Raw genomic sequence first — 27,237 nt, 5'->3', positions numbered from 1 at the left:
TATTTCAGCACCTTTTCTCCTTAGCTTTCTAAATGAACATGTATGTTAGTATTTATTATTTGGTGTATTTATTTATTATTAAATAAATAGAATTGACTTGACATGTCATAATGAACAAGGCCTTTGAGAGCTTGCAGGACACTGGGATATTTTGTAACCAAGTGAAGTTGTGAAAAATAGATCTATTGTTCTATTTTTTAAATTTAAAATGTTAAGTATATTTAGGAGGTAAATATATTAAAACTCTTATTATCTTTGTACTTTCTCTTGCTACGACTGGGGTCCCAAAGCGCATACATTCCAAAAGTAGCTCCAAAAACGCCCACTAGAGGGGGAAATCTGTCAAAAAACCCGTATGCGTACAAAAAGGGCCACAAAGGATGTTTATAAAATAAAACATTTATTCTTCATCAAAATACTCTTGAATAACAATGTAGCTCCATGGAGCACAAAAGCAATAGAATTTGCCCAAAACATTAAGGCAATCCAGTGTAATACAGAAAGCCAAAACATAGTCAAATAAAGAGCATAAAGTCGGAATAAGAAAATCACAAAAAAAACGTGGAAGATTATAGTAACTCACCACTCCCTAACACTTTGAAATGAATGGCCAGGAACTGTGAGAGACCCTTCAGTTTTATAGGGTGGAGGGGTGTTCGTTTTGGTGATTGGCAGGTGACTCTGCCTCTTGGAGACCACTCATAAAACACATGGAACATAAGACAGGTGAAGAAAATAAAGACGATAATTAACAAAAGTAACATTAGGTTAAATAAATGGTTCAACAAAGAATAAAAAGGACATAAAACATGGATTTGAACCCCATCCAGGGGAGGAACCCTGGCTGAAATATAACATCTTCAAATTCTCATGTGTACTTATATTTAATTTTAATAGTATGAAATATTTTTATATATTGTTTATTTGCTTTTTTGTTAGAAAGTAATCAACAAATCTTTAACAAAATTGTGTTAAGAAATGCTGCTGGGGCTCCATAATACCAACAGCAATACACCTGCATAATGCCTCACTGTGCAAAGTCAAATGTTTTCTTTATTTTAAAATTTTCTTTCTTTTAGTCATTCTGGTGTGTGTTCAGACCATAGTGTGCACATCTATCTATCTATCTATCTATCTATCTATCTATCTATCTATCTATCTATCTATCTATCTATCTATCTATCTATCTATCTATCTATCTATCTATCTATCTATCTATCTATCTATCTATCTATCTATCTATCTATCTATCTATCTATCACTTTACCTTGAATATGTCTAATTTGACATATAAACATTTAATATATAAAAAAAACTACTCAGAAATAAATATATAAAGTATTATAAGTGAGCTAACATACTGCTTCCAGAGTCTTGACACATTCCAGCATACTCTGAATATGTACCTACTCAATAATCTTGACTTTTTTTGGCTTTGGGGTCATTTACAATAATTTTCAAGCACCTGCTACTCATTTTTTTCCAAACTGAAAAACCTGACTACACTACTTATGCCAGATGAGCCTGAAAAGACTAATGAGATTTTTCAAAGCTCTGCTTCACCATTCTCAATAAATTGCTCAATCCATTTTGTAGATCTCTTTCCTAGTGCTTGTTTATGAAGCTCCATAGATCCAAACATTTTATCCAGCCTAATATCCCACTGCTCAAAAGCGCAGATTTTTAAAATGATTATATTTGATTTCTATGTATTGTCCTAGTGCTATAGATTTATACTGTTTTTACTGCATCTGCATTTAAAGAGCATTGTTTAATTGCACTATACGCCCTGTCATGGTAGGCATTTAGTAAGAATTGGTACTGTATGGGATGCTATTTAAATCAAAGATTGATTTTACTGGCTTCATCTGTTTCCTTCAAGCCAAAAAAAAAGGCTGTAATGCTCCCTCTATTGGCATAGATAGGCATTTTTAAGAAGAGCGGAGAACACTGTTTAACTTCAGTGCTTTCATAAATTGGTTTTGGGGTTGTGCTGCCTCCTGATCTCACTCTTGCATACTTACAGACTTCTTAGTTTTTTAGGGTTACAATGCCTGTGGCATAGGAAAACGTGTGTGCTTTCTATGTATGCATAATTTTTTTGCAATTAATACAGTTTACCCTTATCATGGGCACAATAAACCTCAGTTATCTCAACCAAATCGTATTCTCAATCATGGGTCAGGGTGATATTACACTTGTAGTTCCCTTATGTTTACTATCTTCCACAGTATTTACATTGTACTGTATGTTAAAGTACTAACCTGCTTTATCCATGTACACAACTACTTAATGCATATTTGCATTTGCCCCATGGGTCTTTCTTAAGGGACCACACTGGATCCTTGCATGAAATGTCACCGCAACACCTGTAACATCATGCTTTGAATATTTTAAATTACACGTCAATTTAACAGAGAGTAATTATGAATCTTTTTTGGTAGAGACTTGTTTCTCAAACTGAGAAAAAAATGTAATTACATGTTAAACATATGAAACCACAACTATAACTGACTATATGCACCAATGCACAGTGACTGGAATGTAATGACCTGCATGAAAAGCATGAGAACACCATATGAACTAAGACATCCTGTAAAGTGTATTATTAATATACAGTAACTGGTAATTGCTTCACTCATACCTACACAAAAGTGCTTACATGCACATTTAAAGTCATACTCATCTTTACACCTACATATACTTGTATATATACATATGTTTATCAACCTTTGTATGTATGTTTGCATTCATTGACTTACAAATACACTCATGCCTTAGATCTATATTTAGAGTCAAGAAAGATTGCAGAGGTGTAGGTGTATTTATGAATTAATAAATGTAAACATGCATACATCAGTAGGTAGTGATAAGAATGTATATCACATACAAAAGTATAATTTGAATTCTAGTGCTCTGTAGTTATTAGAATATATAAAACACATATGCATATATGTATAAAACTCATGGTTATTTGAATGAATTAATATCAAGTACATTTACAGGCACCTGCATGCACTCATGGCTATCAAAATTTCCTTTATGGGTTTCAGTGCTCTTGTCAAAGAAGGACTGTGATGTAGTAAACCATTAATGAAATGTAAATATTAAAGTGTTGATTTAATATTAGAACTCCAATGCATTTTAATATCTAAAGCCTAATAATAAAACGATAAGAACGTGGTAATATCAACTCTGGCGGCTTGATGTTAAGGTGTACACTCTTCTGCAAATCATACATTCACTCTGTGGTCTGAAGAATCGTCTGTTTGAAGGTCTGACTGTTCTCTCAAGGGGCCTTGTTTTTATTATGTTATGGTAGAAGGGGGGCATCAGTGGCAGCCGCAGGGGGAGGGGGTGGGTGGGGGGATAGCATTTTATGAGCGAAAACGCAACTTCTGCAGAAACAAATGATAAAGGGTTTCTGAGAAGCCATCTGAAAAGCAATTCACACTGTGATCTGGAATCGGCGTTGCAAGGGAAGGGGTATCAGAATCCTGAGAAATGAAATTATTTTTTATATGTTTTTGTGAACAACATGGAGACCGAAGAGCAAGTTGAACTTTTTGCGAGATCACCTCATTTGATGAACAGAAAACGCACCTTTCAAAATAAAGGAAATATACACTTAAATAAAAACCTCGAATTTGCAATGGAATAAACTACTCGCCGTTGCAGGTGATTGGCTTTTCAAGCGGGGAACACAGTTAAGAAAAGCTGCGCAGCGGCGTGCGGGCAGCCCTCAGTACTGACAGGAAACACCAAAAGGCGCCTCGGGAAGGCAGCGGGGCAAAATATGGGAAGACGTATCTGTAGCTTTATTTTTTATTTATTTAGTTCTATGTGTTTTCTGTAGCACTATGTCCGATTTAATGCTGTGGAAACTTTCCTTTATTTGCGCAAATATATAACATCAAAAATAAAAATTGTCTTCAGGATCCTGCACTTTCAGCAGGGAGCTGTCCAACTTTTCAGCACTTCAGGGGACCGCCTGTTAAAAAAAGCGGAAAGAAAAAAAGAGAGACCTAGGCGGTCGCCCTTTGTTTTTAACAAACACCAAGGCTTTTGTTGGAATTACGGAAAGCGTAGAAACCCAAACAAAAGGAATGGATGCTGCCAACAGTAAAGTGACAGCAGCCCTTGTAGGCAGCGGAAGCAGCGGCAGTAACAGTAGCGGAGGCAGCACAAGTGTAAATGTGAAAGCTCCCAAACATCTGTGGAGACAGCAGCACCACCATCCGCTCCTCCATCACCATCAACTCCACCATCATCCGCTCGGAACAAGGAATAACTACAGGGTGAGGCAGAGAGGGTTTTCCGACACTGAGAAATACCTGTGCCCCAGAAACATGGACCGCACCTATGCTGTGGACACCGGACACAGACCCGGCTTAAAGAAATCCCGAATGTCCTGGCCCTCGTCGTTTCAGGGTCTCAGACGGTAAGAACCACGGTTGTATATATATATATATTTTTCTGCTAGAATTTAAATATTGCGTTAGGGTGTGGACAAAGGTTTTGCAGAGTACCTCTCTGTAGCACATTTTGCAAATCGTCCGGTTGAAAGAACATGTCGAAAGGGCTTGGAAACCAAGGAGACATGATTTGGGTGCTTCTACTGCAACTTAAAATACTTTTTTTCCTTTTCTTTCTCACCAACACTGGTGCCTTTTTATACAAACGACAGATTAGAATTGAAAGAGTTACGATAAATTCTCTCAATATAGCTTCTGTTCAAGTTTACTGAAAAATAAAATACAGGGATCACTTTGCAATCACTGATGTGTATTCATCTTAACAAAAGTAGCTGCGAATTAAACTATCTATCTATCTATCTATCTATCTATCTATCTATCTATCTATCTATCTATCTATCTATCTATCTATCTATCTATCTATCTATCTATCTATCTATCTATCTATCTATCTATCTATCTATCTATCTATCTATCTATCGTACATTCAGCTGTGTAACGTGAATAATATATTAATGTTATCATTTTAGAAGTGAATGGCATTTACATTTTTAAATGCAGTGTGTCCTGCGGCAAGGTTGAACCGAACTGCTTTAAGAAAAATAAAACATGTACAAGCACGCTTTTATTCCGTATACAATATAAAAAGCCAGTTCGCTGCATCAGTAATAGTGATAGAAACTGAAACAACCTCTCGCACCATCAAGAGACAACGAATGTGAACAACCGATCAGGCCTTTTAACGACCTTTAATTGTATCACTGTCATTATTATTAATGAGGTTTATTATAATAGATGAGCTATTACGAGCTTAGTCACGGTTGGATGGACGTAAAATACGTCCAAGATACTAACAGCTTATGAAACCGATGGCCGGTCCAATGACCGGGACCGACCTTTAAGATTATCAGCGTTGTATCACTTTATGGTGTTGCTTGTAAAGGCAAAAACGCTCAAACGATTTCTTTTAATCATAAACAGACGCACACACGTATATGAATATACAAGCCAGAAAGGAGAAGCCGAGTCAGAGACAGAAGCTGAAAGTCCCACTACAATAGTTACCAGCGGTTTACACCGCACCTTAACATCTAGTTTAGTTTAATAGTGTAAATTGTAAGTTAATCACGATGATATGTGTTAGTTGGCTTACAACAAGGACAGTTTAAAAATGGTTTATAAGGCTGTAGAGTAAAGTTAAGCTCTAGTGGGACACATGATTGGGTGGATCCGGTGTCGCTTTCAATGTGTGGAAACCTGGACAATGTAGTTTATGTCGTGAATGTTATTAATAATGTGTAATTCGCACGTTTTGGAAACTTTAGACTACATCTGGGAGGGTAAAAGTAGCAAACTGTTCTTCTTGAATAAACTATCTGTTTTTCTTTGTTTTGCTGATGTAGGTCCATTAAGACTACCATGCACGCGCTCATCTTCCAGAACCGACTTACATGTAGCTGGGAGCCGGTTTCTACCCTAGCAGCATCGGGCAAAAAACGGAATGACATGTGAACACCACATCACAACCTAGCTCAATTTTGCCGCGAAATATCCTAAATATCCTAAAAGCCACATATAATCTACACTCAGGACTATCGTTTAACTGGCTCAAGACAACAGCGCTAAACGTTGGGCCAGTCTCGGTAAAACCGCCAGTGATAGGAAGAGGTGGGACTACACCCTGGTCGATTCGGAATTCAAGCACAGATCAGGGAGCTGTTAGGGAGCAGGTCTACCTACTGCCGGTAACAAGATGATTCGAGTGCAGCGAAGTCCATCCTTGGTTCCATTTTTTTATTTTTATTTTTTTGTTCCCACAGGACCCTTAGCAAGACAGTAGATAATCAGTTAATTCTTGAATGGCATCTTTTAGTCCATCTCAGCATTAGACAGAACGCAGAAACCAGTGCCTGGTGAGACATTATGTTGGAAAGATGTCTAGTAACCAATAAATCACACTTAAGGCATGTCCTGTGAGAAAGCACAATAACTGTGCCAGTTCACAACATAATCAACTGTCTTCAATTCTTCCAAAATATTGTTTTATGGTTTATTTACCACCGATGGATAGGATTGTACATGCAGAAATCCAAAATCCAACAGCCGCGTTAAAATAGCACAGACTCCACCCAACACAAAGCAGTCCATCCTTGGAAATCATATCTAAAACTGTCATGCTGGGTTTATAAATCTGTCAAAATACACCAGTGAAGAAGACCTTTTTTTATATCTGCTGAATTAGTATTTTCAGCATGATATGCTGTATGTTGCATTGTAATTTTACAGTATAATTAGATTTTGTGATCAATTACTCAATTATCTTTATTTTCTATAACATCTGTCATAGCAAACATACAAACAAGCTCTGAACTGCACAAAGAAAGCAATTATGGGATAACCCCTATCCCGTTTGTACATGAAAATATTCCACACGTAAATACAAAATATCTCGTATGTAGGGGATACTTTTGCTTATGTTTTCACGTATGTACGGGATACTTTCACTTACGGAAAAGATAAAATGTTAGATTAAAAGATAAAGTTAGAGATAAACTTAGATTAAAAGAATTGGTTAGATTAAAAGATAAAGTTAGAGATAAACTTAGATTTAAAGAATTGTGAATATATCGTGTCCGTACGTGAAAGTATCCTTTACGTAAAAGACATTTTCACATATGTACGATATAAGGGTTACCCCATAAATGTTTTCACTGTATGGTTCAGAGCTTCCATACAAATATTGCATAAAAAAAAAATCAGAGTACAATCCCAGATTAATAAAACAGTACACTGAAGAGTTACCATCACTGTTTGCTTGGCAGCACATGTCAAACACAGGGGCATTAGTGAAGTGAAAAATGCCAGAACATATTTTTAGACAGGTAAGCATTTAAAAAGAAACAGTTTTGTTGAGAACAGGCCATCCAGTGAAAGACATATTAATCAATCCATATTTCCTTAATGCTGAAATATCAGTTCAATTCAGCATTCAGTTGAGTTTTGTAGGTCCTTAAAGTACTATTCCCTTCCTGATAATTAATTCCACATATATAGTTCTTTGTGCAAAGAAAAACTTTATAACATTTGTGTCAAGCTTTCTATCTGGGCCCCAGTATTCTTGTTAATAAGCTCATTTTAAAGTAACAGCAGAATTTGGTGTACTAAATTTATATCATAATTTTGAATCACTTTTGTCATGTGGGTGGCATGGTTGGTGCAGTGGTAGTGCTGCTGCCTTGCAGTAAGGAGACCTGGGTTCGCTTTCCGGGTCCTCCCTACATGGAGTTTGCATGTTCTCCTTGTGTCTGCATGGATTTCCTCCGGATGCTCCAGTTTCCTCCCATGCAGGTTAGGTGCATTGGTGATTCTAAATTGTGTGTGTGTGCCCTGTGGTGGGCTGGCACCATGCCTGGGATTTGTTCCTGCAGACCCCTGTGACCCTGTGTTAGGATATAGCTGGTTGGATAATGACTGACTGACTTTTGTCATGTCTTCTCGTAGCCTCTGTTTGCTTACACCGAAACAATTCAAATCCTTTTCTCATAGTTCATAGCATTTAGTCCTGGAATTAGCCTAGTTGCTATTTCTTTGGACTTTTTCTATTTCTCTTATATATTTTGGTAAAGATTAGAAGTGCACATAATATTCCAGTTTAGGCCACACTGGTGCATTGTATTGTATGGTTTAAGAATAACCTACTTTGGTTTGTACTTCGCACAATGCACAATGGCACCTAACTACTAATACTTTTCTGTTTTATGTATGTTCAAGTTTCAAACACCCTATTGCATATTTAAATCTAACATTGTTACATCCTATGTGTAATACTTCACATTTATTTACATTGAATGTTTTGCCACATATATGTTCATGCATGAATATGTTTAAATCCATAATTAATGACACTACTGTACTGGCCATGCCACCTAATTTAGTGTTATCTGTAAACTAAATCAGCACATTGGTTACGTTTTCAGAAAGGTCAATTGTATAAATTAAACAGAGCAGTGACTCCAGCACTGATTCCTGAGAGACACTACTTTTAACTTCAAGTTATTTGGAAAATGTTCCTCTCCCTTAACTCTTTTCTTTCTTTTTTTCAGCCTGTTTATTGCCCATTTGCAGCCTGCCCCCTGATCTTACACTTCTTGTAGGTTGATTATTCACCTCTCATGTGTACCTCATAAAAAATCAAAATCAATAATTTTATATGAATCTCTCTGATCAAGTGCTTTTGCTGGGTCCCTATAGAATTGCAGCAAATTAAGGCAACATGATCTCTTCCATCAAAACCACTGTTGACTTTTCACTAATGCACCTGTTTTTGACATGTGTTGCTAAATCTTTTCTTTCATTATTTCCATTAATTTCCAAATAACAGACATTAAGCTTACTGGCCCATAATTACTGGAATCACCTCTTTTATATAATGGAAAAGCTTTTGGTAACTTCCAGTCTTAAGAACTTATTGTAATGTACGGCAATTTTTGAAAAATATGTACCACAGGTTAATATACAGTGTGCAACCACTAACTTAATTTAGAATTATAACATAAAAGTTGTCCAGTCCTAGCAATTTATGTGATTTCAACCTTTTTAATCCTAGTCGCACTTTTTTCTCAGGTACTTCCATATCACCGCATACCTTCTGAATAGTCTCTGTAGCTGCCTGGAATCAACATCTTTACATGTGAAGCTTTCAGAGAAATATGAACTTAGAATATTTGATGTTTAATTATGTAATGCAAATATATATGTAGTGTGGGGAACAAAAGTGAACTCAAAAGCATAGTTTATCTTTATTTTTGAAGTTTTAATGCATTCAAATTCTAGGCTGTTTTACTACCTTGGGTAATCATCTAAATTAATTTCTCATTAGCATCCCATTTACTGAGGAAACTGGAACACTTGACAGATTTAAAAAATTCCTTTCATTTTTATCCATCCATCCATCCATCCATCCATCCATCCATCCATCCATCCATCCATCCATCCATCCATCCATCCATCCATTACTCCATCCATTAACAAATCTACTTAATCCAGTAAGTAGCACTAAATGCAAGGCAGCAACCAACTATAAACAGGATGACAGGCAGCTGTATAGTTTGAAAATTAAATTAAAATCATGAAAACAAAATACAGTTGTATTAGCACCCAGTGCACCAAGCATAACTTTATTGATTCAGTCAGACTTGCTACATTACAACACTAAGCCAAATGCAGTACATAACTATATGGCTTTTAATCAGTTAGATATTTTTAAATGATGATTTGGCTTGTCGTTTTACTGTTGCAAAATCAACTTGCAATTTTTATGGAAATTATTAAAATAAAATACAGCAGTGTTCACTTAAAATGACTGCAGTTATGAAGCAACCTACTTTACTTACTAACCTTATCTGAAAAAGGATATAGTGCAAATATCTGCGGGAATTTATAGTACTTTATATGGTCAGTAGTCATTTAGCCCATTACAATAACGGGCGCTAGAACAGTAGTGCATAAACATTAGTAGGAACAGTCTATATTAAATGGCAAGGGACTTTGACCTCATTCTTTTTGTTGGTCGTATTTTTCTTTCTTTCAGCCTTTCTTTTGTTGATGTTTACTTGCTGAGCTGACCGTTCGTCGTGGGCTGCCGCCGTGTATTGTGTGTCTTTAATTTTCTGTGACAGTAATACTGTCTTGTACGGCTCTATTCAATAAGGGTGCGCACAAAAAGGCGAGCTTCAAAAGGGCGACCTCAATTGAGCGTGGCGAATAAAGGCGTTCGTAGATAATTTAGTTCAAATGGCTCTGGAATATGTGAAGTGCAACAAAGGTGCAGATCTTTATTTATGCGCGCCTTTATTCGCTGCGCCCAATTGAGGTCGCCCTTTTGAGGCTCCCCTTTTTGTGCGCGCCCTTATTGAAGGATGCCTGTGCGCGCCCTTATTGAAGGATACCATCTTGTACGTCCGTAATATACCTTTAATTTTCTCTGGCGGTAATACAGGCGTGCGCGTCGGTAATATGCCTTTAATCTCCTCTGACAGTAATACTGGCTTGTATGTGGCTGTAATATGCGTCACTGTATTGTGTACTTTTAACTTCCTCTCGCAGTAATACTGGTTTGTATTTCCGTAAAACGCCTCTAACTTTCTCTGACAGTAATATCGCGCATTGCACCGTGCCCCGCGCATGCGCACTTCATCAGAAGACACCCACACACGGACACCTGGACGCACATAGGGATTTTATATATATATATAGATAATTCCAATTAAACTACAAGTGCTTCAGTGTGCTTTGTCTTCAGGGTGATCCATGTTTTATCATAAATAGTCATGAAATTTAACATCTTAATGATGGTACAGTTAACACAAATTATGAATTTTATAAAAACAAATATTCAACATTAGTTATATCCTTAAATTTCTTTTCTATAAAGAGTATTTATCGTTTGCCTGAGATTACAGTATTATCTGAAAGATTCACAGTTCTGTCTCATTGTCCTTATTAATATGCAAAACATTAACTTACCTGCTTTCAGTGTCAATAAGCAGAATGGAAATAAACATCTCAGTATTAACTAAAGCAAACTGCCTTTTGTACAAGTTCAAGTGGCATACCAGAAGAAGTTATCAATTGTGTCATTTGCTTCCAAAATTCACAAGAGATTGTCATATATTGTGTGGAAGGAATTCCAATATACTGTAATTTGTGGATGAAACCCCACCTTTTCTTTAAAGATGAATTTGTATTTAAATATGATTAAGATAATGTTATATTCAGTATATGGCAATATTTGTATTTATTCAAAGCAAAAAATAAAAATTAAAATTAATGTATGCTGACTTTAAACAAATATGCTGCTGTTTCTGACAGAACGAAATGAGTTAGATACAATGAAAAGAAACAATAATGAGAAAAAAGAATGTGAAATTTTGTTTTGATTAATACTAAATTAAGTACATTCCAATGATCAGTTTGTGTGTGTTACTGTAACAAAAGATTAATAATAAATTATAAACTCGTAATGATTTATGCAAATTATTGTAATAAAGCCAAAAATGCATCACTACAAGAAATGTTAGTCAATATCTAATGAGTCATTGTCTACATTTTCATAAAATTAGCTTGGTAGACAAACATTTGGTAGACAATTGTGAAACAGTACTGTAGAGAAGTAAATAAAGTAATGGTTCAGAAATTTTAACGTTTTTAGTAATGATTTAAGATGTAACAAGGTTAAGCTTAGGACTGAATTTTTTCTTATTATAAATTTTTCCTTTTTTTTGCTATTTTCATTTTCTTTTTTGTGCGAACTGTTTTACTTTAAAATTTAACTAAACTTATAAAAAACGAAGATATTTAGTGTGGAATCATTTCTGCGCGTCAGGCCTTTGTTGAATCCCATTTTTTTGAGTTAGAGCTGCAAAATTTTGGAAACTTTGCGAAAACGCAGCTACATTTTCGTCAGTTTAAAAAGTTTAAAAAGCTACAGCTCCTCAAGTGTGGAGTAATGAAGAGAGCAGGGCATTGCATATGATGATGCTGTCTCATGAGAGTATTGTTTTTGTATGTTTATGTAGTGGGCATTGTGGCACCCCAGACACAACCAAGTCCCAGGTTCAAATAAAAGTTTTTTTTGTACAAATACCCTATGAAAGGCCTCTTGTAATCATAAACATAGACACAACACTCTTCTTTTCTTTTTCTTCTCCTTCCACTACACTAAGAGACCTTTGTCCTCTTCCATCCAACTCCAACTCCCTGGGTGAAATGGAACAGCTTATTTTATACCAGAACTGAGAATACTTCTGGTGCTATCACATTGCATCCAGGAAGCTTTTCCAAGTAAGGCTGCCCACCAAAACTATAACTCCCATGTAGCCCTTCAGGTGTGCGAATGGGATTCACATCACAGCGATGTCATCATCCAGTGTACATGGCCCTGGGAAGCATTCTCTCCCTGTCTATCCATTAAAATGGCTTCCCTTTCCAGGAAAGGTACCACTAATTAATTTGGTCGGGATGCCCATCCACTCACATCCTTCCATTAAACTGGCCTCCCGGCCAGGATGCCAGCCAACTCATGTTGTCTATTACAATATATTCAAATGAGTGTACTGTATATTACTATTATAGGACAAAGGAGTTCCTTTACCTCACCTAAAATATGGCATAGTTTGGATTGTATGACAAGCTGTGTACCAAAAGTTTCTACCTTTCCTAATATCCTTTCACAATCTCTAGGTTGAATTACTCCTTTTTATCTGTCTTCTTTATCTACAGTACAGTGCACCTCTATAGGAATGGTGTTATTTAGTTAGAGTGGTTCAGCTATAGTGAAGAGTTCACTTGCCACTTTCCAATAGATATATTGAATTAAAATGAATATATATATATATATATATATATATATATATATATATATATATATATATATATATATATATATATATATATATATATGTGTGTGTGTGTGTGTGTGTGTGTGTGTGTGTGTGTGTGTGTGTGTGTGTGTGCGTGTGTGTGTGTGTGTACTAAGGGGCTTACCCCCTGCTCACTTTGCTCAACCTCAAACCCCAGCCTGCGCTACACGCCAGCCACTTCTCGTCTCTGCTGCTTGTGTTGTGAAGAGGGGACTGAACGCACCCTAAAGAGACGTGGTGATAAATGGTGATACAATGGGAAACAAATAGTTTTTTTTTTTACCTCCTCTTTGCTCGATCAGCCGCTGGTGCCTTGCTGCGTGATCTGCATCGAACATTTAAAAGCCTGCACAGCAGCTGTCCTACTCTTTGTCTTTTATTTACGGCCCCGGGCGTGGTTAAATCTGTTGGCACAAAGTCTTATCTCGCGGAACGTGAGTTCTTGATATTTTTTAGTTTATAATTTAAAAATGGAATAAGAATCTGAAAATATAGCAACATCACATTAAACTTCGATAAATTCTGAAAAGAATGATACCAAATATATATATGTAGGTTTTAAAATAAGTCCAATTTAAAGTGTGACAAAAAAAGTGACATAAAATCTTTGCACTTAGGCTTAGGATTTTATATATAGAGAGTAGATATATATATATATATATATATATATATATATATATATATATATATATATATATATATATATATATTCAGTATATATATAATATATACTAGCTGTGTAAGCCTGTGCTGTAGAAAGCCCGGTGCCCTAGAAACTATTGAAATCATCAGAAAAAAAATTAAAATATAGAAATGTCAGGTGATTGAAAGGAACTACTCTGGGCATCTCTCTCCTAGGAGGTTTCATTTTGCTGACATGCTCGCATCACTTGTGCATTAGTGGCTAAGCGACTTTGTCTTTCTTTGGAGGTTTCATTTTGCTGACTTGCTCGCCTTGCTTGTGTATTAGTGGCTAAGAGACTTTGTCTTTCTTCTGAGGTTTTGTTTTGCCAATGTTCTGGCCTCGCTTGTGTATTAGCGACTAAGCAAGTTTCAGTTTCCTCGGTGGTGGATCCCTTACCCTGACTCTGGACTTCCGGGATGCACAGACAGACACGCACACTTACACGTGTAGATGTTCTTATATAAGATATACAAACAAAAAAATTTGCAGAGTGACTTTGGAAAATCTATTTAAAATAAATCCACTACCATACCACAAACACTGATTGTGTTGTGTTCAGTTTTTTAATTGCTTCACTATATTCCCTGGTTGTACTGTGGACTGTATTCACTCCCAAGTATTTTTTTTCACAGGTGTAAAAAATGTTGTGACAGCATATTTCCAACTATAAACCTTTAATTATGCAATTTATTAAATATATAGAATACGCCTTTTACATCATTTAGAATTTTTTAGAAAAACTAAATTCGTTACACATTTTTGTGTACATAAAGAACCTTAAATTATGAATTTAATGACTTGAGAAATTAACCTCAAATTAAGATTGTGGTCGGAATCAAAACTTTTCATTGTTTTTGCACTCCTGACCTTAATCTAAACGCTGATATGTAACATTGTTAGCTCAGACAAATAAATTTATATACCCATGATACATGATAGCATACTATATATAGCATCAAATGTTTACTTGTAGTCTGTGAAATTCCTTGGATAACCTTGGGATGTATTCTAAAACTGTTTGGAGTCTGTCTGTTCACCATTCATTCATTCGTTCATTTATTTATTCATTTTCTAAACCCATTTAGTTTAAAGCATGATTTCAGTTCTTCCTCAGAATTATTCATAGGAAATGCCAAGTTGCATGCTTGATTTACTGGCTGAAGCTCCCTAATAATTTAAAGGTTTGACTTGGAGAATATGGCATCACATAATATTTCAATTAGTAAGCCAGTTTCTGCTTTGCTGCGCTAGCTGTACAAGCATATTCATATCCAGGAGTACTATGTGCTTGCAACCAATTTTGTGTAAAAACATAAACCTATATTACATAGACAAAAATGACAAACTAGATGGTCATGATGGTGTGGTCAGTATCACAGTATCAGCAACTTTACATTTTAAATTTTGTAATAAATATTGTAAGCAACGAGGTTTGTTTTTTACAGTATGTTTGAAAGCAGTGAGCTGAATGTATATACTGTATAAGCCGGATTGTAGTTTCTTTGAAATATGAATCCTGTTGCCTGCTTGATTGTACCTGGTACCATGTAGTGTTCTCTTTAACCTAGAATTAAACAAAATGGAAACTACAGGACAGGATGTGTAGAAAAGATGTACTGACAAGTCTAAAATCGAGCTGATATAAGTGAATGTGTATGTGACCTGTTATGGACTGGTTTCCCATCTAGGGCTGATTCCTGGTGCTGCTAAAATTGGCTCCAGTTCCTAATAATGCTGAGTTAGACTTGATTAGTAAATTTATGGATAAAAAGAAAACACAGTGCTGTATTCCATTTAAAAACTCCTTCAAGAGGGAGATGTAACATGTACCGTGGTAAGTTTAGCAGACCAGTTTTTCTAAAAGCCTTCCCAATTTGATTGTGTATTTGGGTTGTGAAGCACTGACCTGCTCAGTTAAGGTAAGCTAAACTAACTTAGTAATAGCAATTTTGCTGTACAGGAGGACAAAGTGCAAAATCATATGGCAGCAAGAATAATTTTTCAAGATAGGCCAAAAAATGAATCTGTCAATCTAGAATAAACCTAAAGAAAGTCATGCAGAGGTTTTGTGTTAAGCTCAGCTACTTTTTAAATTTCCATATGCATCAACTTTTAAGATATCCATGGGAAATACTTGTAAAGGTGTGATGTTCTTGTGTGAAGCCATCATGGTTAATGTTGCTGGATATTCTGTTTCTAATGCTTAGTGTGACTAATTGAAATTTTCTGTAAAGATCCTGCTTTCTGCTGGAGACTGCATATTATTTGTGTGTTGATGTCCTGTCTGCTGATTTCATATATGCAATTAAAAAGAATACACCACCCTATACTTTGATTGGATACAAGAATTCTACATTCCAGCAATCCCAGATATTGTTAGGATGTTCATTTGTATTGGATTGGCATGATTATGTAGAATGATACCATTCATGGTCAGGGACTGTCTATGATAATTTTCGATTAATTTTCATAACTTCAAACACTATACAATTATGCAAAACAGTCAAGATTAAACTAAGAAAAAGAGGTACTGTAATATAGAACCAGTTAATGATGCAGGATGTGGACAAAATTTTAGAAACATCACAAAAAAGGAGTTTAACTTTGAAGTAACAAAATCAGAATAACAAATGCAGCTGCAAAGGTGAGTCATACTATGTTGATTGCCAGTAAGCAGTTTGTGTCGGCTATGTAAGTGGTCTGACAATTAGCGCTTTGATTTGTGAGTTTTCAAAGCAACATGAGGCAGCTAACAGAGTTCCAAAGTGGCAAAATTGTCGATGTCCAAATTGCAGGTGTATTAGTCAAAAAGACAGGAAAATTATTTCATGTATCAAAGGCGATGGCCTTATAAATAACAACAGCATATGCCAAGCATTAACAAACTACATTGGCAACATAAAAGAGTCAAAGCTCATTGACAAGGAAACAATGAACACTTTACATGATAGAAAAGAAGAGCCTCAAAAATTACCTCAGAATTGAATCAGCACCTTTGTAACTACATCTCAACAGAAAATGTACATTGTGAATTTCATGAAATTGGGAATTATTGCAGAACTGCCATTTGGAAGTTGCTTGTATCCAAGGCCAAAGTGTGATGACACGAAACCTGCTTAAACAGCACACAATCTGGACCTCTGAACAATGGATAAAAGTAATATGGTCTGATGAGTCACCTTTCTCCCATGTCCTTCAACCAACAGTGCCTGCTGCCAGCTATTAAAAATGGTGTAGGAAACATAATGGTCTAGGCAGGGAGTCGTTAGGTCCAAGTATTGCTCAGCAAGGAATATGAGGTCATTTTACTCTATTGTAAAAACACTGTTCCCTCATTGTGGTCAGCCACTCCAGCATGATAACCCCCAAAATTGGAAGTTTTGGCTTGTAGAGTGCAAGGCAGGTTTCCACCTCCTTCATCCCTCAACGATGAGATTGTGCAGTTTTCCATTGCAATTACAAGACTTGTATAATAACATTTCAAGTTGAACTGAGACTGTTCAAAAGGTCAAGGGCGGTCCAACTTCTTACTAGTACTGTGTGGAATATGGCCGGCCGTTCATCCCGGCCAATACCCCCAAGCCGCCAGGTGGAGCTCTCCTTGCAGTATGGAGGTACCCCGAATGCCAGCAGGGAATTATGGACATTGGAGTTTTCCTTTACAACCCTGCTGGATACCACGGGGGCTGCTAGAAGGCGCTGCAGGGAGGAGCAGTAATTATTTTCCCTACGCCCCGGAAGTATGTCAAAGTCACATGAACAAGAGGAATGATGTGTTTCCGGGGTGAAGAAAAGGATTTTTTTCTGACCCGGAAGTGTTCCTAGTCATGTGGACAGAGAGGGCAAAACACTTCCGGGTCAAGGACTATAAAAGGACTATGGGAAATCCCAGACGTCGAGCTGAGCTGGGTGGAAGGGTGGCAACGCGTCTGGGAGTGGAGGATTGATTATTGTAGTGTGTATTGGTGATTATTTATGAGTATTGTGGAGAGAAGGGTGCTTGGTGCACATTATTATTATAAAATAAATAATAATTGGATTTTTATCTGGTGTCTGACGTCTGATCTGTGGGTTCAAGGGGACGACAGTGCCTCTATCTTTCACAACTGATATTAGTACACTGCCAGGTGGCTCCGTTATTTTGTCCACCTCTGTATATTTTTTGACAAATAGCTGAAATACCCAAAGCTGTCAATCCATATTAAAAACAATATTTGTGAAGAGTATTTGACAGCAACTTCTTATGCCATTGCTAAATCACAGGATATTGAAATGGATGTTAAATCATGATGTGCTTTACCAGGGAATGAAAGTTAATGAGAATTTACATTTTTGAGACTTTCCCTATTTATTATTGTTGTAAGATTCATTTGATTTTTTTTTTCACTTTTATACTCAAATTGTCTGTGACTCCCTCAGTAATCTTTACATGCTTTAGCAAAATTTTGACATGCACATAAAATTCTAAGGCTTGGCATCATGCTACATCACTTCATGTCGGACTGCATGTCACACTTAATGACTGCAGTTGTTGAGTCTTGTCTTGAAGATTTCACGTTACATGGATAATGGAGTACATGGCTCTCTCACAGCTTCACAGCACAGTTTTAAATTTCCTATTGTGTCACAAAGGTATTGGGAGTTTGACACATTTCGGTAGCCAATCAACACAGAACATAATTTTCCTTCCTTCACTACATTATGGTACAACAAAGATGAGACATCAAACAGACATTTGTGTTGTCTCCTAAGTTCCACACTCCTAAGCTGTTAAAAATGGTGGAGGTCCTGTTTTCAGTTTGCACAGTCAAGAACACTCATTTTCCATTATTTATTGAGGCAGTGATTGCTCTCCCGTTATTATTTTTTCTTGTTGATCTGATTTGGCTTTTCTCTATTTGAGGGGCATTGTATCTATTGTACTTCTAGTTGAGTACTCATTCGTAGTCAGCTCTTGCACACATGGGATTGCTCCCCTATGATTTGTGAAAAAATAAAACTTTTGTCTTAGCTAGTGGCAGAATACCATGACTGAGTCAATGTAGATGGCACACTAAATAACTGGTGATTCCCTAAGACAATGTACATTAAGGCCGCATTGGAAAAGTCAGGTTTGATAATGGTTACATTTGAGCAAAATTAAATAAGAGTACCAAATACAATTTGACCACATATATAGAATTTACACTGTTGCCATACATTTCCAGAGTTCTGAGTTCAGGTCCCAGACTCGGGCACTACCTGTGTGGTGCTTGTATGGGTTCCCAGCGTCTGTGAGGGATTTTCTCCATGTGCTGTTTTCTGTACTCATCCTAATGATATGTGTGTTACTGTAAGTTAATTGTCAACTCTAAATTAACCCAGTGTTATTGAGGGTGTGTTAGGAAGTGTGCCCTGAGATGGACTGGCATTCATTCCAGGGTTGGTTATTTCTTACTGTCAGGATAGGCACTGGATTGTAAGACACTAAATTGAATTAAGAGGGTTAGAAAATGCAAGAATCATATTACCATTCATCATGAGTAAATATTGCTCCACAGCTTTATATAAAATTGTTCATGCTGAGTCAGTTATCAACATTAAATGGGCTACCGTGTGCTTGGAAGTCCATCTTTTTATATGCCGAGCCATGTAAAAATCGATATTAAAAAAGCTGAACAATAATAAAGGGCATATTAAAAGTAAAAAAAAATAACTCAGTAAAGAATTGGTGAATTTGTCAGCTTAGTTAAAAAAATTATGGGCTTTATACCACTAATGAATCCACTATATGTTATCCTTGTCCTTGTTCTCCTGATATAGACATCTAATCTAGTAATTTAATTATTGCGTTTTTTTGCTGTGTTGCCTCCATTTCTATTTTTGTTCATATTGTTATTGATTTTTTTTTACTTCTATTTAGAAAAACTAACCTATTGCTCAGGATTTTAAAAGAGTAATTTTAGTATGCAATAACACACAACAAAGTGATGGTCCTGCAGAGATAACCGCCTGTTGAAAGGCAAGTCAGCTGGATAAAGAATGAAGCAATTTTGCTTCTAGAAGTGCTGTTATCTCTTAAAATGAAATATATTGTGACAGCCTCCTTTAGTTGAGGGAAAGAATGTAAAGCTGTCAATTGTTGTGCACATGCATAGTTTGTGAATGCTTATTTGGTTTGGTCTGTGTTAAGGACCGTCTTTCTGCTGGAAAATAGACGGGGTATAGAGCACCAGTTAGTGAATCAAGTGCTTTAAATTGTATGGCCATTTTGCTAAATTGCTCTTATCCAGGTTTTGTCCAAATTGTGAGTATGTATTAATTCTAGCTAGTTTTCATGATCAAATGCAATTTGGCACTCTGAACCTGAAGTCTTGTAAAAATTCACAACAGCAATTTTGAAGATGATTCTAACAAATGACTTGCAGTATTTTCTATCATTTATCCATTTGTATTTACTTTTTGCCCAATTTTTCCTTTATGCTTCCTTAGGATGTTCACTGTTTTTGATTTTTCTGTAACTGCCATCTCGTTTACTTATTTAAATTAAATTTCAGATTGGTTAGTAACTAGAGCTCATCCTGACAGTATTGGAAACAATAATGTACATGTTGTTGTGAACGTGTGTTTGCAAATACATAAATATACAGTATATATGCTTTTTTTTTCAAATTCCAAAAATAAAGTAGATAGATAGATAGATAGATAGATAGATAGATAGATAGATAGATAGATAGATAGATAGATAGATAGATAGATAGATAGATAGATACTTTATTAATCCCAGGGGGAAATTCACATACTCCAGCAGCAAAAAAAATTAAATTAAAGAGTAATAAAAAATGCAGGTAAAAAACAGACAATAACTTGAATAATGTTCAACGTTTACCCCCTCTGGTGGAATTGAAGAGTCGCATAGTTTGGGGGAGGAATGATCTTCTCAGTCTGTCAGTGGAGCAGGACAGTGACAGCAGTCTGTCGCTGAAACTGCTCCTCTGTCTGGAGATGACACTGTTTAATGGATGTAGTGGATTCTCCATAATTGATAGGAGCCTGCTGAGTGCCCGTTGCTCTGCTACGGATGTCAAACCGTTCAGCTCTATGCCAACAATAGAGCCTGCCTTCCTCACCAGTTTGTCCAGGTGTGAGGCATCCTTCTTCTTAATGCTGCCTCCCCAGCACACCACTGCGTAGAAGAGGGCACTCGCCACAACCATCTGATAGAACATCTGCAGCATCTTACTGCAGATGTTGAAGGATGCCAGTCTTCTAAGGAAGTACAGGCGGCTCTGTCCTTTCTTGCACAGAGAATCAGTATTGGCAGTCCAGTCCAATTTATCGTCCAGCTGCACTCCCAGGTATTTATAGGTCTGCACCCTCTGCACACAGTCATCTCTGATGATCACGGGGTCCATGAGGGGCCTGGGTCTCCTAAAATCCACCACCAGTTCCTTGGTTTTGCTGGTGTTCAGTTGTAGGTGGTTTAAGTCGCACCATTTAACAAAGTCCTTGATGAGGTTTCTATACTCCTGCTCCTGCCCATTCCTGATGCAGCCCACGATAGCAGTGTCGTCAGCAAACTTTTGCACGTGGCAGGACTCCGAGTTATATTGGAAGTCTGATGTATATAGGCTGAACAGGACCGGAGAAAGTACAGTCCCCTGCGGTGCTCCTGTGTTGCTGACCACAATGTCAGACGTGCAGTTCCCAAGACACACATACTGAGGTCTGTCTTTAAGATAGTCCACGATCCATGCCACCAGGTATGAATCTACTCCCATCTCTGTCAGCTTGTCCCTAAGGAGCAGAGGTTGGATGGTGTTGAAGGTGCTAGAGAAGTCTAGAAACATAATTCTTACAGCGCCACTGCTCTGTCCAAGTGGGAGAGGGATCGATGTAGCATATAGATGATGGCATCTTCTGCTCCCACCTTCTCCTGGTATGCGAACTGCAGAGGGTCGAGGGCGTGTTGGACCTGTGGCCTCAGGTGGTGAAGCAGCAGCCGCTCCATGGTCTTCATCACATGTGATGTTAGAGCGACAGGCCGGAAGTCATTCAGCTCACCAGGACGTGATACCTTTGGGACTGGGGTGATGCAAGATGTTTTCCAAAGCCTCGGGACTTTCCCCTGTTCCAGGCTCAGGTTGAAGATGCGCTGTAGAGGACCCCCAGCTCTGATGCACAGACCTTCAGCAGTCGTGGCGATACTCCATCTGGAACATAATATTCAATATTTTTGGTATGTGCCTATACAGAGGGGAAGAAAAGTTATGACACCATGTGGAATAGCAGGTCCGTGGCTGGGAAATTAGTGGCCCATTTAAAATAAAATATCGTGCTCCAAGATGGTCCAGGTTCCAGTTGGGTGCGGGTGTGCGTTTCTCTCCATGGTTAACTGAGGAACTGGTTGGCTGGCTGCACTGCATGCCCGTACGGAGGTGGGCAGTTCAATCAGACACCTCAATGATGCTGCAGAGGGAGTGGCCATACTCAATTAGGAAGTAAAGGATAAAGGAGCCTCAACAGGATAGAAGAGAAAAAAAAAGAGAATCGAGCAGGAAAATAAAAGGAAAGGAGGAGATAGAAAGACAGGAGTGAGAGAGAGCTGTTAGACAGGATGAAGCAGGCAGATGGGAATGGATCCCCCAGGAAGAAGTGTGTGGCCAGCACCTAGGAGTAGGCTAAGGGATCACTCCTGCTGACTATGCAACAGGAACAACCATTGTGCTTAGGGTGTGTTCTCGCCAGGAGGAGCCAGAGATTGGCAGCAGTGGGAGGACAGCACGTTCTCACTGTGTGGTGCCAGGGATAGGCAGTGGTGCGAGCAGAGTATGGCCCAGAGGCTCCCCGTGGAACATTGTGGGATTGGTGGTGGGGACACAGCCCAGAATTAAGGGTTGTCAGTGCCTGTTGGCTTGACATCTCTCTGCCCTGCAAGAGTCTAATAGGATAATTCTGTTTTGAAAGGGAAGCCCCTGACTTGATTTTAAAGGACAGTTTCCTGCCTTTGTTTTTAACCTCACTTTTAATAGACTTATTTTTTTTGGATTTTAACCTCCACAATTCACTTGTTTTATTGGAGTTTTTATTTATGGACTTTTGAGCACTACACTGTTTTGAACATTGTTGTTTTTATTGGCTGTCTGTAATAAAAGCACTTTTGCACTTTTATGCACCCGTACCATGCTCTGTGTGTGTGTCCTCATTCGCTGACTCATCCCTTGGGTACGTTATCAACAGTAGTGGGTTCAAGAGGCACCTGAGATCACCTGGGATTGTGGCGCCGACCCGCATCGTCACACACCAGCTATACTTTGGTAAAACTTGCATTCTGTTTCCTGTATTAAATGTATTAAGTACCAGCCACGCTACCTATCGAAGAGACATAATAGAATAATTTAAAAAATATTTGCCCTACATGCAGTTTCAGCAACTTTCCTTACTATTTGCAGGTGTATAAACCCTCCTTTACTGGCACTTCCTTTCACGAGCATGTTCCCATAAAGCCTGCTATTCAGGCTCTTGTTATTTTCAAGGCATCTTTCTCGCACGCTGTCCACTTTTATACTTGCCATTTTTGAAGGTGACCATGTACACATGCATAGTTTGTGAAATGTTTATTTGTTTTTTTCTGTGTTAAGGACTATCTCCCCTTTGTGTGTCTCACACTCACACGTCCTCTTTTAACAATAACACCAAAGTTAAACTGACCAAACAGATTGTTTAGAGGGACTGGACACGTAGACTTTAGTGTTTTGTTATATAGTAGATTCATCAAAGTCTTTGCAGACTATTATTCTTTTAGCTGTATATGACTTATGATTTTTATTCACAATCCTCCTAACAGAAATCATTCCTGCTTAGCTTTATTACTGTTCCATACTGTCATACTATACCATATGCCAGGTCTTTCGCAAAGATTGAGATGTAAAAACAGAAGGAAGCCTTTTGTAAAGGTTTTGAGTTATTTTCAAGGAAGACTTTTTAACCAAAGAATCGTTTACCAAAATTCTATTTTATGAGTGTCAAAACAATATAAGATAAAAACAGCTATGAATTAAATCACAGTGGCAATATCAAGATGGTTTAACCGCACTTGTTCACTGTCCAAATCTGTATCTTAAACAAAGAGGATTCTATGCAGCACTGCTATTTATTAGCAGGTCTTCATGACACAACTCACAGAGTAGGTCCCTAGCAGCCCATTATCCACACATAGTGGCTGCTAAAATGACACATTTAAAATAAAAAAAAAAAAAACTAAGAAATAAAATTCAAACAAATTTATAAAATCAAAGTTTGAAAATGAAGGTTCCACAATGTAAAAATTCCCATGATGTGGTTGTTGCTCTATTCTCTGGAACTGTCATTTAAAAAAGTAAGTACAGTTTGGGATTGAAGTCACCACCTCAAGGCGTGCTGTAGTTTATAAGATGGATGAATTATGGTTTGCTGCACATTTACTATTCTTTGCCTACCCATTTGGAAATTCAATATCCAAATGCAGGTGGGAGTTGCGCTGAAGCAGATCTAGGCCCTTCAAGATTACAAACTTTGCCTCATACATACTGTAACTATAATCTGTGAGGAATATAATATAATATATTATATTATATTATATTATATTATATTATATTATATTATATTATATTATATTATAATTCCATCCTTGTTTTTGTTATTATTTCTTGTCATCGTCACCATTATGTGTTTCTCTCATCTATGATGCTTTTTCTTGTTAGTGAATGTTTTCCCATAACTGCACACATGTGCATTCACATTCATCATGCCATGGTGGCTGCCTTTAATAGATTGAGATGTCCTTCTCAAAGGAAAATACACATTGGCACAAGAAAACAAGCTTGGGCATCTTTTTTTTTTTTGCTTTCAAAGTTGTTTTGAACTTTACATGTTAACACTACACAAAATTCTACCTATCCCATTGTGAAAGGATTCAACGGATACAGAAAGAGGTTTGGGGGCAGCCGCCCATATACTTGAATTAGGCTGCCTAAAAAAAGAGATTGTGGTTCAATGTTTACAGTTCTCAGTCCAAAACGAGAACAATAAGACAGGCAAACATGGCGGCTTTAAAGGCAGGCAGGGGAAGTGATGTCATCAGGGCAGGAACCAGAAGTGGCATTGTTGGGCTTGGGACCAGAAGTGACATCATCAGGGCCTGGATACAAAGGTGGCGTCATTGGGGCCCAAACTGGAAGTGATGTCATCGGATCCAGGTGAAATTTCCCATAGTTTGTCTGCCGATGAAAAAGAGTAAGGATTAGTTTACTCTGTCATGCCCTGGTCTGGCATAGAATTACCTTCGTTTGAGCCTTTTAGCTGCCTCCTATGCGCACGTGTGTGACATCTTCTTTGGGGATATTAATTTCTTGTTACTCAGAAACAACTAGCTCTCCAAGTAATCTAATCATCTCAGATAATCATTCAAGCCTGACATAATAAATAAAATAACCCCTCAACATTACTTTCCCTGCCTTTCAAAGTGTTAAAAAGGAAATGTTAAGCAGCAAGTAATTTTTGTTTTCAAAGTTAAAATGTGTGAAAATCAATTTTCAGAACTGAACAATAAACATTTACTGTATGCTATTGTATCAATAGTAAATGTAATAATCCATTTCATTTAAAATCTGTCATCTTAAAATTGGAAACTCAAATTTGACATTCAAGGTTGTTTTATTTAGTCATGTTTAGAGAAGAAAACATGAAATGTGTCTTCTCAGTTGCATCTAATAACAAGACTGAAAGAAATAAAACAAAACAAATAGAGACAAGACAGGTTAAGGTAAGGCAGTTTGATAATGCATACTTACACAAAAATGGTTACAAGATACATATCAAACCTTATTCGTTTTCTGCAGTATTCCTTACTAAATAGTTGTATGGTACCTGGAAGAAAGGAATTTCTGGTGCGATTTGTGTGGGTTTTTAAAGCGACTATCTTTCCTGATTTACTGAGGTTAAGTTCTACATGTAATGGATGTCTATCATCAGTTGAAATGATTCCCAATTTCTTTAGCATTGTCCTCTGACACACACTTGTCAGATAATCTACATCAGCACCAATAACTTTAGCTCCGTGCTTAGTAATCTGCTGGAGCTTTTTTAAAATTTTGATTTGTCAGACCACTAAACCAGGCAGTGAAACTGAATGTGGTAACAGACTGAATCATACTAAGATAAAAGGACAACATGAAGTCCTTGCCTACTTTACATAGTTTGAGTTAAGGAGAAATAAGTGCTGATTGTATTTAGAGAATATTTTTTTTGTATTTGCTATTCCAGTTAAGATTGTTATCTAGGTTAGTTCCTAAGAATTTATATTAATTTACTATTACTACATACTTCCCCAAAACAACAATGGGCGAACATACAGATTTTTGTCTCTTAAAATCAAATATCATTTCTTTGCATCTTTTTGGTATTCAGAGTGAGAAGGTTTTTATTACACCAGCTTACGATACAGTCCACTTGATTTAGATAGTAACTTTCATCCTCCCCTGATATGTGTCCTATGAGCATGGTGTCATCCGCATATTTGATGACAGAGAAGTTCTGTCTCATGTCGCTTGTGTAGAGAGTAAATAGTAATGGTGATAAGACGGACTCTTGTGGACTTCCAGTGTTTGAATAAATGACTTTTGAAAAAGCATCCTGTACTTTGACTGTCTGTGAACGATTTAAAAGAAAGTCCTAAATCCATAATGTGATATGTAAGGCCATGTGGTATCAAACGGTGAAGAAAAATCCAAAAATAGTGCTCTGGCATATGGACCAGTCTGATCAAGAAAAGAGTAGATTTGATTTAAGATAACAAGCACAGCGTCTTCAACAATTCTGGTAAGCAAATTGGTGATTATCTTGAAAAACTTTGTCTTTATCATTAAAAAGTTTTTCACCAAATGTTCAAAGCATTTCATTAAAATAGAGGTAAGTGCCACTGGTTTGTGGTCATTCAGACAGCTTGGCCTGGAAATTTTAGAAACAGGGGTAATGATTGATTGTTTCCACAGCTTAGATACAATGCCACAGGTCAGAGACCAGTTAAAAAGCAAATGAAAAACTGGAGAGAGCTGTTTGATGCAGGACTTTAAGCACTAACCTGATATGCCGTCTGGCCTCACTGCCCTGTTTGTTTTAACCTGCCCGCAAGCATTTCTCCACTTCAGATAAACTGAACCCCATCACAGCAAAATTCCTGGTGTTTTTATAAAGCATCTCCTTTACTTCTGTATTTTAGGTGCTTGTTTCAAAACTGGAAAGTTCAAACTCTTTTTAGAACCCAGTCCCGTGATTATTTTGCCTTTCCAAACCTAGTTTGGATTGTTATCATTAAACCACCTTTTGATTTTTTTCCCTGTACATCTTTTTATTTTGTTTTGTTAACCTGTTAATCCTTTGCTGTAAAATTCTTTTTCTTCTATCTTATTTTCTTGATGAGCATGTTCTTTTTCCAATAGTAATGCTTCAATCATTTTAGTGATCAATGGCTTACTGTTGTTGTACACCTTGAAAGTTTTTTCCTTAATGATCATAGATTCAAAGAATTTCAAATTTTCACTTACAGTGAAAGACTGTGAGGATGTCAGCATATCCCAGTCAGTATAGGAGAAGCATTAATGCAGTTTCTCTATAATGTCCTTGCACCAGTTTTGTGTTT

At 37.1% G+C, this 27,237-nt stretch overlaps 1 protein-coding gene across 2 annotated transcripts in view; it reads left to right on the top strand.

The window, feature by feature from the left end:
• Positions 1-3,383: 3,383 nt before the first annotated feature.
• pde4d (phosphodiesterase 4D, cAMP-specific) overlaps positions 3,384-27,237 on the top strand; it is a 974,428-nt gene continuing 950,574 nt past the window's right edge. The window contains exon 1 of one of the 2 annotated variants that reach the window (XM_051930173.1): positions 3,384-4,441. In XM_051930173.1, the coding sequence (XP_051786133.1) occupies positions 4,107-4,441 (335 nt within the window). In that variant the 5' untranslated portion in view covers positions 3,384-4,106. The remainder of the gene's footprint in view (positions 4,442-27,237) is intronic. The other variant, XM_051930172.1, reaches the window with a different exon arrangement.

Source organism: Erpetoichthys calabaricus, chromosome 7 (assembly GCF_900747795.2).
Source record: "Erpetoichthys calabaricus chromosome 7, fErpCal1.3, whole genome shotgun sequence".
Lineage (NCBI taxonomy): Eukaryota > Metazoa > Chordata > Cladistia > Polypteriformes > Polypteridae > Erpetoichthys > Erpetoichthys calabaricus.
Note: the sequence above shows the minus strand (reverse complement) of the source record. Positions and strands in the feature narration are given on the sequence as shown.